Raw genomic sequence first — 12,224 nt, 5'->3', positions numbered from 1 at the left:
GAACTGACTAAAAGGAAAATATATGGGCAACTGCTACCTAGAGGCCGAGACTGTCTTGGTATATTTGGGCAGGAGCCACTTGGACTAGACCCTGTGCTAGCCTTGATATTTGATTAGTAGTTGATGATGTGCTCCTCATTCGTATATGCTCTTCAGGCATTGCTGTGGTTTTCTTTGGTTATTTTGCCCCTTTGGACTCTAAATTTGCGTAATTCTTTTCCTCAAATTGTTAGTTTTGACCAGGAATTTAAAAAGCAACAGATAGACACTCAGCTCATACTGAACTGCAAAAGGATTTGGACCTCTAATCCATTTCTTTGTCTCTGGAAACTATAGCTTTTGTTTGTATTTTTAGTCTGGCCTTTTTCATTCCGCGTGTATTCTTTAGTTTATTTCCTTCTTAATTGTTTAGCTGTTAATTTTAATCTCCCTTTTCTATATAATCACTTCTATAATTGTCCTCACTGTCGTTCAGTCTGAGACTGATCTCAATCCTATTTAATTCAAAGGCAATTCTGTTACTGAGTTTAACATAAGCCTGATCAGCTTCTATTTTAGTAAACGACATTTTCTTGGGGAAAAGAAAGAAAGGAAAAAAAAAAAGAGACAAAAGTTGCAAGGCTGAATAGATTCTTGAAACAAAATTATTTCATATACTGAAGCAAATACACCACAGCCTTGCCAGACATTTGTTAAGGTAATATTTTTAAAACATTTTGTCTCTCCTTCAGTGGGACAACAGCCAGATTTTAAAGCCCCCTTATAGAGTCAGAAGCAATTCTCTTACACTACCCATGGTCAGAAATATATTAAGAAATTGCTACAGGAGATCTCACAGTATGTGAAAAAACACTGTACTTAATTTATGTGAAAACAGCATGTTTCAATTTTCTAATGTTATTGCCACATACATTTACAAGAACTGTGCCGGTGCAACACAGATTCTAAAGAATGGGTTAAAAGTCATAAACATATGTCAGAAAATGTTGACATAAATAAAAAAGTATAATTCAAATGGATGAACTCTTTTCTTGGGACCAGCACTTGGGATTTTGCCATTGTTAATAGAAGCAGGATGAAGCCCCAGCGAAAAATTGTTGACATGACACACTTTTGTTCATCCTAATTATTGTTTATATCCCCGGTTTGCCAAGAAAACTATAAGGTACTTAATTTTCAACTCATGAGTAGTCCACAGAAATCAACAGAATTGTCTATTCAAAGATAATTGGTCTCTCCAGGGCTAAACCCACAGCATGGTTTATTCTGGAGCTTATCCCTTTTAGTGCCGTACTCTAATACTAAGATGCCACCAAGCTGCTCAGCACTAACGTTCAGCTGCAGCCTAGCCCTGTGGGCAGCTTCCAAATCAGTGCATGTGCAAAATTAGGCAACTATTTATATTCCCAAAATGAATCACTCTAGGTATCATCAGCTAAACTGGAGAGTGTCTGGAGTGTCAAGTCCTGTGAAAGAAACATTTGAAGGCTTTTATTTAAAAAGACACCATTAAGTTAAGGTCTTGAGATGGAATCTTAAATCTGAGTGATTCCTCTGCAAGAACATCATCTAAATGTTTTGCTAACTGAAGAAAAATATTTTAAACAACAAAGCTGTTTCACTATCCTATTCAAATAACTCTTCTTGAAAAAACAAAAAGTCACCTGGAGAAGTGATAAGAAGTTTATAGCTTTTATGCAACTCATAGTTCCTTGTGCTGACACTTGGTTTTCTTTATTCTTCCTTCCAAGTTTTCATGTTGTTTGCTTGATATGGGCAAACTGGATTAGTATAGCAAATTTAAAGCTGCAACTCAAAAATGTGAATGTCCAGTGTATTCAGATGGTTGTTAATATTTCTTTTTCTTTCAACTTAACAGAAGAGTAAAATACACCATATTCCTGATAACTGCATTTGAAATTTTTGTTATTGCTTTCACGAGCTCAAGACCTTTCCGGGCATTCATCATCAATTAGTGACTATGGGGTCTTCTGAATGCATAAGCAATGGTGGTCAAATACGGAAAAATGATGAAACTTCTATAAAAGTGAAACTTTCTGCCATTCATCGATTCCGTCCATTTTCCAAGATAACCTTATTTTACAATTTTATATAGAAGAAGATATCAAATAGCAGCATTCAAAATATAGGTTAGCCAGCCAAAATTCAAGGTTGAGAGGAACTTTGATTCCGAGGGAAATAACTTTATATAAGGCTGTTCATCTATCAGTGCTTATTACATGATGGAAGAATAGTCTTAATTAAAAAAATAAAAGATCTTTAGCACCTTATGGATAGGTTTAACACAGAGGTCTTTTGTTGCAAAGGGACGTAGAAAAGAAATGCTCCTACAAGATGTAAGGAGAATCTTTTTCATAAATGCAGTGACTCTTTAGCTGAACCTTGCAACATTTGTTTAAATACCTTAGAACATTTATTTACATTAATATTTGACAAATGTGGGGGGTTGTTTGTTTTAAATAAACATCATATCTGTTCCAAGTCTGGAAAATTACCCAGAATTGTCTGTTTCTTTGTGAAGACACTTTCAGTGTTTGGTGGTCGTCAGCTGCATTGTCCACTAAATAAACGATTTATAGCTTTTTCAGTTGTCCCATGAAATGCACCTGTAAAAGCTTCTAGCAAGTAATTTAGTAATTTATAAAAAGCACAAATTCAAATAATGGATGCATATGTAGTAATTTCAAAAATAGACCCTAAACCAAAATAGTGTAGGAAGTAGAAATAAAAGGGAACTAAGAAACTGCATTTTAGCATCTGCATAGATATACTTGATTGGTGTGTACCAAACAATATTATTTCCTTTAACACTTGTGAATTGTCTTTCAATGAAAGAAAACAAAAAGGTTGTAGGAGATATGCAATTAGTCAAAATAGTTTATTCAAAAAAAGAAGTAACCAAGAAATATAAGCAGATAATTGAAGGTATATCCTAAAATTCAGTGAAGGCTTGAGGAATTTCCTAATGACCTAACGTTTTAGGAAAAAGGTAAACTGTAGCTATTTTTGCAGATTATCCTTCTATAGGAGCATAGGAGTGTTTTCAGGTTTTGTGTCTAGTTTGGAGTAGGGATTTGAACGCAAGTTTCCCATCTTCTAAGGAGGGTCCTTTCCTGTTTGGTGGGTACTGGGGGGAGGATGATCTTCCTCAGCCTCTTCTGTCAAAACTCATCATTAAAAACTTCCAGCATAGAAGAATTAATAATTGAATGTGTAACATCATGGTCATGCTCTCCAATTATCAGTGTTATTTTTATCATGTTCTTTCAAACCAGTGGCATTTGGAGGTATAACGCATTTAAGAATATAAATGGACAGATATATGAATTTCAGAGACTTTTGCAGTTTTCTAAATTTTTCATTTTGCCGGCTGCAGTAATGAATTATAGCAGACAAATTCGAAGTAATTTTCTTCAAAATTAAAAATTTATTTTCATCTGAAACTTACTATCTCATTCTTAGCAACAGCAATCTCATTTTGGCAAAATCTATGTTTAAGCTAGAATGCTTTCACTATAGCAAATAGTTATGTTATTCTGATTTGCACAATCCGGATCAGGAATACATAAAACTTTTTGAACCAAACATGCTAGAAATAACATTTTTTCTGAATATCTGGTTACAAACATATTATGAGTATAATTGAATTTATTACTATTCCCAAGAGCCAATTACTGTTTCATTGAGAACAAAACAGAGTCTTATTAGAGACATGGAAATACCATGTATCTGTTTGCCAAATATATCACTGAACGGTACACAAAAGAGCTGAATACTTATTAATAGCAGCAGAAAGATTGAATGCTAAGTGTGGTTATCACAGCCTAATTGATGTGAAGGCAAAAAAAGAAGTAACTGGCTAATATGAACATGTTGATATGAAACATATTTTTCAGATCACTCAGAATTGATCTAACTGGTTGTTAGCATAATGTATGGTAATGGATAACAATCAAAGATTTGCAAATATATAAAGTATATAAGTTAAAAATAGTATTTTGCTGACTTAAATATATATTCTTTTTTTTTTTTCTTTTTTTTGTTCCGGGTTTCTTTTTCAATACTACATTCAAGAATGTCACAAAGTGGTTTGAATCTAATTGCACTTGGTTTACTGGTTTTATTATTGTCAAGGTTAACCAGCAATCAGTGAACACCAGTGTTCAGTGTTCAGTGTCAGCAATGCAACAGATAAACCACAATATTAGATGCTAATAATATGTTAATATATATATATATGCAAATATCTAAATGGTTTCCCACACATAATTGCAACATTTTCTAATAAACGTACATCCCAAATTCAATGGAGACACCTCCCACTCACAGGACATGTGGGTTACCAGCACAGCCTTTCTTCTGGGGCTGCAGGTTCCCCTATACACACCTGTCCTCTAAGGAGATGTGGGTTCCCTACCTGCTAATACCCTCGCCAGTGAGACAGCAACCTCCAAGTTCACACTTGCACACTTCAAGTTTGTTTCCCAGTGTTATCTGGTTTGGGGCATATGCCCTCTTAGACCCTGAAGAGTTTGGAGGGGAAGCAGTATAAAGAGCAGTTAAAATCACTTGGTCTGTTCAGCCTGGAGGAGGCTGAGGGGAGACCTCCTCATGGTCTACAGCTTCCTCACGAGGGGAAACTGACCATCTCCTTTTTCTCAGACCCATATTGTGGGTATTATCTTTGATTCACGTTTTGTCCCCAAGGCCTGCCCACCAAGGCTATGTTCCTGTCTTGCCGTTTTTCCCTATATGATAATTTTAATGTCATTTTTTCTTATCTTTCCAGAATGCTCACGGTCTGCACTAAGTGGTGCATACCTCAAGTAGTACAATTTCCCCTTAATTAGTCTGAGTAATGTCTCTACTTCTCTGTTGATTTTTGTTCAAAATGTTGCTGTTAATATTAGTTCCTTGGGTAGTTGTTTTGTCTCAGTCTCTTGTTTTCCTCCACTAGTTCCTTCCTCTGCCTCCACAGAACACAATAAAAGTGAAAAAAATGCACAATATTGTAACTGTGTTTGTATTTATATATGGAAAAGACTGCTAATTCAGCATCCAGATCTATTGTACTTGGAGAGAGGGGATGGAGGGAAGAGAAAAAAAGGCAAGAAAGCGATGAATGAGACGATTCTGAAATGTCGACATTTTTGTGAAGTTCTTTGAATATTTTTTCTCAAGATCTTGAGAAAAAAAAAAAGTGGGTGAAATTATGATATCCACCTTGTCTACTTAAAATTAAATGGCTTTGTCTTTTTTTTTTTTTATATATATATATTTTTAGGTTCGAACATGGATTCTTATAGTGGGATACACAACTGCGTTTGGAGCAATGTTTGCAAAAACGTGGAGAGTTCATGCAATTTTCAAAAATGTAAAAATGAAGAAAAAGGTGAGGGGAAATAAATGATTTTTTTTGTTGCTCTGTTAATATAATTTTCTAACTGTTTTGCTACCTTTCCTCAATGGCCATACTTGAGTTGACTCTGTTCAAAGATCTTAAATGGTTCGATACAGGGGCTTTCTTGGTCTCATTTTCAGTCTCTGAGAGTTGGAGTCGAGCAATAGCCTTCACTCTTTTTAATGAGACATAGTGGAGAAGGCTGTAGAAGTGTATTTGGATCCTCACACTTATTTAGTATGTTGTTTCAGCATCCAGAGGTCTCTTTCTGGTAGATTCACAGCTGTTACGAAATGTTTTCTGTATGTGTCTGTTTGGGCTACAGGTATTACAGACAAGTTTCTGATGAGTTGGTAGGAGGAAGCAAGAGACAGTGCTGCTTATACAGGTTTCTATTTCTAATTTGGACTGAAATTGCATAAGCTTACCCCAAGACTGATTGGAATTGAACCACAGTGGTCATCTCTGGCATTTTTGGTACAGAACATTTTCTGTAAACAATTAGGCTCAGCTTAGGAGTAGTGTAACAATTGGAGCTTCTTTTCACATGAGTGCTTTTAATCAGATGGCTTTATTTTATAATGGGAAAACTGGTGAATACGAATAATTTTGATGGAAAAAAAATTAAGAGAAATGTGCATGAAAGAGAAAAAAATAAGTTTTATAGAGTGAGAAGCAGTGCCAAATGCAGTTTCTATATGCAGCTGAATAGATTTATTCTAGTAAGTGGTAGAGTCATTTATACCCCAAATATGTAGAACAATATTCCAAACCTTCATCAGATTCCTCTGTTTTTTTCCCTCTATGTGGGTTCACGGAAGAGCTGTGAGTTTTTGTGGGTTTTGTTTGATTTTTTGTTTGGAGGTTTGTGTTTGTTTGTATGGTGGAGGGGTTAAGGGGAAGGTGAGTGGTTGGTTGTGGGGTTTTTGTTTGTTTTGTTTTGGATGGTTGGTTGGTTTTGGTTTTTTAACTGTGTTATTGTTTCTACAGTTGCAAGATGTAGGGAATTGCTGTCATCACATGATACACCTATCCCTAAAAAGATTTGGGCTTTACATAGACAGAGATGACTTGGTTTCTGAGAGGACTTTTGTCGTAGGTTGTGAAAGAAATACATGCCATGGCTGGAACTGGACCTAGAACTCTGGCACCTTAACATTACAGCCACCTAGTCCTTCCCTGTACTTTTCAGCCATGTCAGGTTTGCTTAAATATTTGTTAATTAAATCTCAAATATCATTACATGTAAAAAAAAAAAAAAAAAAAAAAAAAAAAAAGCTGAATAACAGATCTCTTAAAATCAAGTAAAATTATAAGAAATTTCTGTACCAGAAATGGGACGTTCTGGATGGAGGGAAGTGGAGACCACCCTTTCTGCACCCGTGCAAAGAGCCCACTATGATGTATCAGTTCATGCTACCAGAATCCAGTAAATATTTTTAAGGATCTTAGACTTCCTATATTACAGACTTTTTACTCAAATTCAGTGTTTTACCTACCTGAAAAATTAAGTTTTATATTGCAAAGATGTTTTCAGCTGTATTGGTACAAAACTTTGCAAATTAATGAAGTTACACAAAGTGACGCTAGTGTAATATACAAAAGTATTTACTTAATAAACTTTATTATCTTGAGAATTTTATCATTTCTACAATACAAACTATTCAAAATAGAAGTGAACTTCAATGGGCTGCCACTAGGTATTTCCCTTATTGTTTTTTTAGAAAACATTTAATTTTATGGCTTCAAGTTGCTCCTCAATATGAAATTTCATAGTCTATTAATTAAACATAATCCTCAAATTCTATATAGTGTCTGTTCTCCAACAGGCCCATCAACAACTGCAAATTGCAATTGCTTATTCCCAGCTGGATGTTAAAAATGGTTGAAGATCAGTTAAAAAGACACTGACCAGTATAATGGCAATAAACTTTGAGACATCTGGATGCTGACCAATGAGATGCTCCACTCTACATGGTACTGAAAATGTCAAGGCTATTAGGGCACCTTACTCAATATTCTGGAATTGAGTAAATAACGCACTTCACTCTGTAAACTTTAAAGGATGGCTGTTGCACAAAAGTATCTTGTTTTGCTTTATTTGGATATCCCATTCCAGAGTACAAGCATGAATCATAGAGGACAACAGTTTTCTTAAAGCAAAACAAATTAGCTATCCATGATAAATTTTGCTAGGCACACATTTTCTCCTTTGATTTGCCCAGGCAGATAAAATTCTTTTTAAGAGTTGATTGAAAAGCTGAAAAATGTGGCATTCTTTATTTATTTCTTTATAGAACAACATTTCCATTTTCCGTAGATGTAGTTTACAGACAAAGCATTTTGTATCTATGGAAGCATAGACAGTAGAAATTTTCACAAACAATACCTAAAGTGACAAATAAACAAAGGTAGTGCTATAAGAAAAAGCATATTAATGTTTTTCGAATTAGCTGTGCCATGACAGAGCAGACTGACATTTCAATACAAGAACAAAGTTCCAAAATTATTTAAGTACTGTGGATCCTATTCATCTGTGGATGCTTCAGTTTCCACCTGCATATGACAGTAAAAACTGACATTTATGTATATCACTTTTGACTCCCATTCTGGATATTTTCATCAGAAAAACTTTCCGAACAGTGAAAAATATTGGTGCATTCATTTGACGGAAGTGGGTATTAAGTAAAGCAGAGAGCAGAATGAGTCAATCTCTTTACCTTCATCCAAAATGTTACTGGACACCTATCTTAATTGTACAACATAGCTTTGTGAAAAGATGAGTGGATTTCTCTCTCCTTGTGAGAAAATGTGTAGGATTTTAAATAACAGTACAATATAGCCCCGTTTTAGTGCAGTGAAGAGTGGATCTAAATTATGTAGGATGTCTTGAATTATGTGAAGATTTTTGTTAACTTTAGTTTACAAACCTCTCACAATTCTCTTATTTTCACCCATTTATATATGTAGTCCTTTGTTATTGGAAAAAGTAAGCAATAACATTCATGATACAATCCTCCCGCTATCAGAGTGCTAACTGACAAATTTTGCAAGATCCATTACCATCTTTGATCTTCATAGGGCTCAAAGGAAACAAATTAAAAATGCATTAATTTTAGCTGTATCTGAAACAGAGGGGTGCAAGGGAATCAATTTTTGTCAAATGGAAATTAGAAAATCCATAGGGAGAAATAAATTATTTTTGAGTTTTAAAGAGGTTAGTGGAGATAATGGAAAGTAGAATAGAATTAGTATTAAAAACAACTGGAACACTTGTAACTGAGGTGCAAATCCAGTTTTGATACATCTCCTTTCTGTTGGTTTGGGCAGTAGGATCTTCTGCTTTGTGAGAGGTGAGGCCTGCTTTTATGTTTCTCTGGCTAGCAGAGGAGGACTGGCAAGGGATGAGAGGAGGGAGTGAAGAATGTGGCAGAAGAGCAGGTGGTGTCCCAGGGAAGCTTTAGTTAGCTGAACCATTTGAAGAAGCAAGCCCTTCTGATGAAATTTACAAGGTTGGGAAACTGTCCTTTTTAATGGGAGCTGCACTGTCTTAGATTTTAGGGGACATTAAAGCAGTCTTGTATAGTGACTGCTCCGGCACAACTCCAATATGCCAAAATAAGGACCATTCACTTTTGACAAGTACCGGAATAGTAACAAATTTAGAGCAGTGTTTTTTAAAGCCTCCATAAACTTTATATGTTCTGCTCCTACGAAGACAAGTATTTGACTGTCTGTGGGTGAATACAATAAAGCATGAGGATTTGGATCACAATGTTGCTTGTTGCAGTTCATATTTGAAAGTACGATACTTCTTGGTTGAAGTCGCTACGATAGACTTGTCTTACCCTTAACAGTACAATCTGGCTCTGTCCATTTGTACTTAATCCTGTAACTGGGACATCAAGGGAGGGATGGTTTATGTTTAACTTTCACTGAAAATATTGTCAGTGTACTCAGTTATTACTACCACTGTAGGCTTCTGGTGACATATGTCTTTATGTTGACAATGTTATTACAAGGTAAATACAGAAATAATTGCAGAAGTGATGTATAACAGCATCTTTTCTTAAGACTACTGCTGCTATCATTTTGCCAACATCATTCTACTCATTGATGATATTTCATAAACCTTTCTCTGTACTAAGTTTACTGTGTGGCTGTAGAGTTTTCACAGATGAGAAAGGGTTAAAGAGCTTAAGAAGTATTGAGAAAATATACTAGTATTATCACAAGGTTAGAAACCTACAACCAACCACAACAGAGAAAAATTACTTACCAGAGTTAGCTATGCCTCTTAGGCTGCAGTCTGGCAAACTTATTTTCTTATATTCAGCCTTCTAAATTCTTAAAAGGCTTCTGAAAATATGTGAGGCTGAGAGGTAGGGAGCAAGGAAGAGGCTGAGAGGGAGAAACTGGTTTAGTTTCTAAGGGCTTCAGAGGGAATGGGAACCTCTCCAGACAAAAATCATAGGGAAAAGCTTGGGATAACAAACTGAGAGAAGGAGTTGAGGAGACTGAATTTGGATAAGAATTTCCTGGGAGTTTAAAATAAGATTGAGAGCCAGCAAAGAGTTGAATACGGCAGGGAGGGATGTAAGAAGTGGTGAAGAAAGCTGAATGTGGGGGAATATAGAGTCCAGGTTTGAGATTCAGGTGGCAAACTCCAATTGAGTGACTACATCTGGTTTAAAATAAGATTAAACTTGAAATGTAGAGGTAGTCTGACCGGCCTGAAAAGTAGGGACATGGACTGGGAAAGGAACATGGGAGCAGAAAAGGAGTAAGAGGCAAGAAAAAGTTCAAATGAGGAGTGGTTGGAATGGTGGCACAGAAGCATGGGCAGAGCATAAAAACCAAACACAGGATTTAAGAGTTTCACTGTTCTTTTTTCTATTACTATGTATCTGTAAAACCTACAGGTAAAATATGTGCCTTGTCTAACTGTTATGCTGTTTTACAACTCATGATAGCTTCTAGTTACTGTTTTAGCTCAAGCTGATGAGGTGTGCAAAGATCTGAATGTTCCTTTTGCTGATACGTGCAGCTCTCTCTAAAATTGAATTATCTTTCTTTCCATTTTCTTTGAAAAGAATGGGCTCATGAAAATGTTAAAAGGCTTATGTTGTGGCTAAAAAGTCAATAATTGAAAACCTACAGCTTGCTGGGATCTCTACAATGTACATTTGTTCTCCCATGTACATTATTAGGACACCAGTGCAGCCATAGTTTTCTACAAGATGCCAGTGTCATGGCAGACACGGTGAGTCTGCTCTGGGCATGCAATAGCACTGTATGTTAAAAGAGGCAATTTCTGTTTCAGTATTTTTGACTTAAACCAGAAAAAAATGCATGACAAAAAGGCAGTAGGAGTTTAGAGAAAGGTAGTCTCATGTATAAGACAGCTAAGTGCTAACATGAAGAAAAATAATTAATTGCCAGAATTATTTGTTATGCTTTAGAAAACTCTCTGAGCACAGTTTTCAGAAAAAAAGATGGCACTTGTTTTTAAGAAACAAGTTTATTGCCTGAGTGAAGCAGAGCAGAAATTCTCAAACTTTTTAGCTTGTTGCCTTGCCACTCCATTTTTTAACCTGAATTTGGCCACCCTACCTCCCTAAGTCATATACTTAATGGTCTATAAACTGTGGTGCACTGAAGACTGGGAAGAGTAAGAAACGATCCATGCTCTTTCTGGGAAGTGGGGCAGTGGGTTGCTCTGAGCAGCGCCTGGTCCTGACCCCTCCAGTTGGGATGGGCAGCAGCTGGCTCTGTGTCCTGGTGGGGAAATATTATTATTATTATTATTATTATTATTATTAATAATAATAATAATAATAATAATAATAATAATAATAATAATAATAATAATAATAATAATAAAACAAACCAAACACAAAGGAAAAAACCCTACACCACACAGAGAGAAGAAAGCAGCTGGACTCCGCATGCTTATGAGCTGGTGTGCTGCTGCCTTCTCCTCGCACAACTTGTCTCTGTTCATTGCTATCCCCATGCCTCATTTGAAAACCTCTGCAAGAAAGTTTATAGGATGAGTGCAATCTCAACTTTTCTGTAGGTTTTTAAAGTCACTTATCAAATTTAGAATCTATTATAATCTACAGTCTTTCTCACAAAAGTCCTAAAGAGGTTTTAAAAAATATACTCGTGACCTTAATAATTTCAAAATGGATGAAGCAAAGTCTTCCGTATGATATTGACAAACGTTTTGGATCATAGCTTCACAGGCCACATCTTATTTACTCACTCAAATGCATTTATAGGTGCAGTTCTTTCTGTATTAACATAAATGTACATCATATTACCTAATTATTTATTTCTGTAACTGCTACTATGAAATGTTTTCTCAGGTCAGGGTTCAGACTGTAAATGTTTATCCATTTCCAAGACTCTTTTTTTCAATCTAGCTAGTGCTTTTTGTGTGTACAACAAAAAACTATATGCTGAATTTCCCGTATTTCACTTAGTATATATAAGAGATCATAAGTCTGAAAAAGAGATTTGTCAGGATACAAAAATTTGCTTTGGGTAACCATACCAACAGCACAACAATCTATTAGGGGCCATCTGCTGAAAATGAGCCAGCATATGGATACCTAAAGAAACGTTCAGCTTTATTGTTCAGTGTTTGACAATAAGAAAGAAGACAGCAGTGTGAAATTTGCTTATGTTTGGGATTTATTGGATTTTCATTATGAATATTTATCACTGGACCAAGTAATCCATGATACTTACAGTGCAGTGTAAATTATTCAAGTATAGATTCATGGGTTATTAACAC

At 35.6% G+C, this 12,224-nt stretch overlaps 1 protein-coding gene across 2 annotated transcripts in view; it reads left to right on the top strand.

The window, feature by feature from the left end:
* The window catches only part of GABBR2 (gamma-aminobutyric acid type B receptor subunit 2), a 490,383-nt gene that overhangs the window by 330,540 nt on the left and 147,619 nt on the right, over nucleotides 1-12,224 (top strand). For both annotated transcript variants that reach the window (XM_071804339.1, XM_065832356.2), the window contains one exon: nucleotides 5,306-5,413. In XM_071804339.1, coding sequence (XP_071660440.1) covers nucleotides 5,306-5,413 — 108 coding nt within the window. The remainder of the gene's footprint in view (nucleotides 1-5,305; nucleotides 5,414-12,224) is intronic.

The sequence above is a fragment of the Patagioenas fasciata genome, chromosome 2, assembly GCF_037038585.1.
Source record: "Patagioenas fasciata isolate bPatFas1 chromosome 2, bPatFas1.hap1, whole genome shotgun sequence".
NCBI classification, from domain to species: domain Eukaryota; kingdom Metazoa; phylum Chordata; class Aves; order Columbiformes; family Columbidae; genus Patagioenas; species Patagioenas fasciata.
The sequence above is the reverse complement of the archived record's forward strand: the minus strand, read 5'-3'. Positions and strand labels throughout refer to the sequence as shown.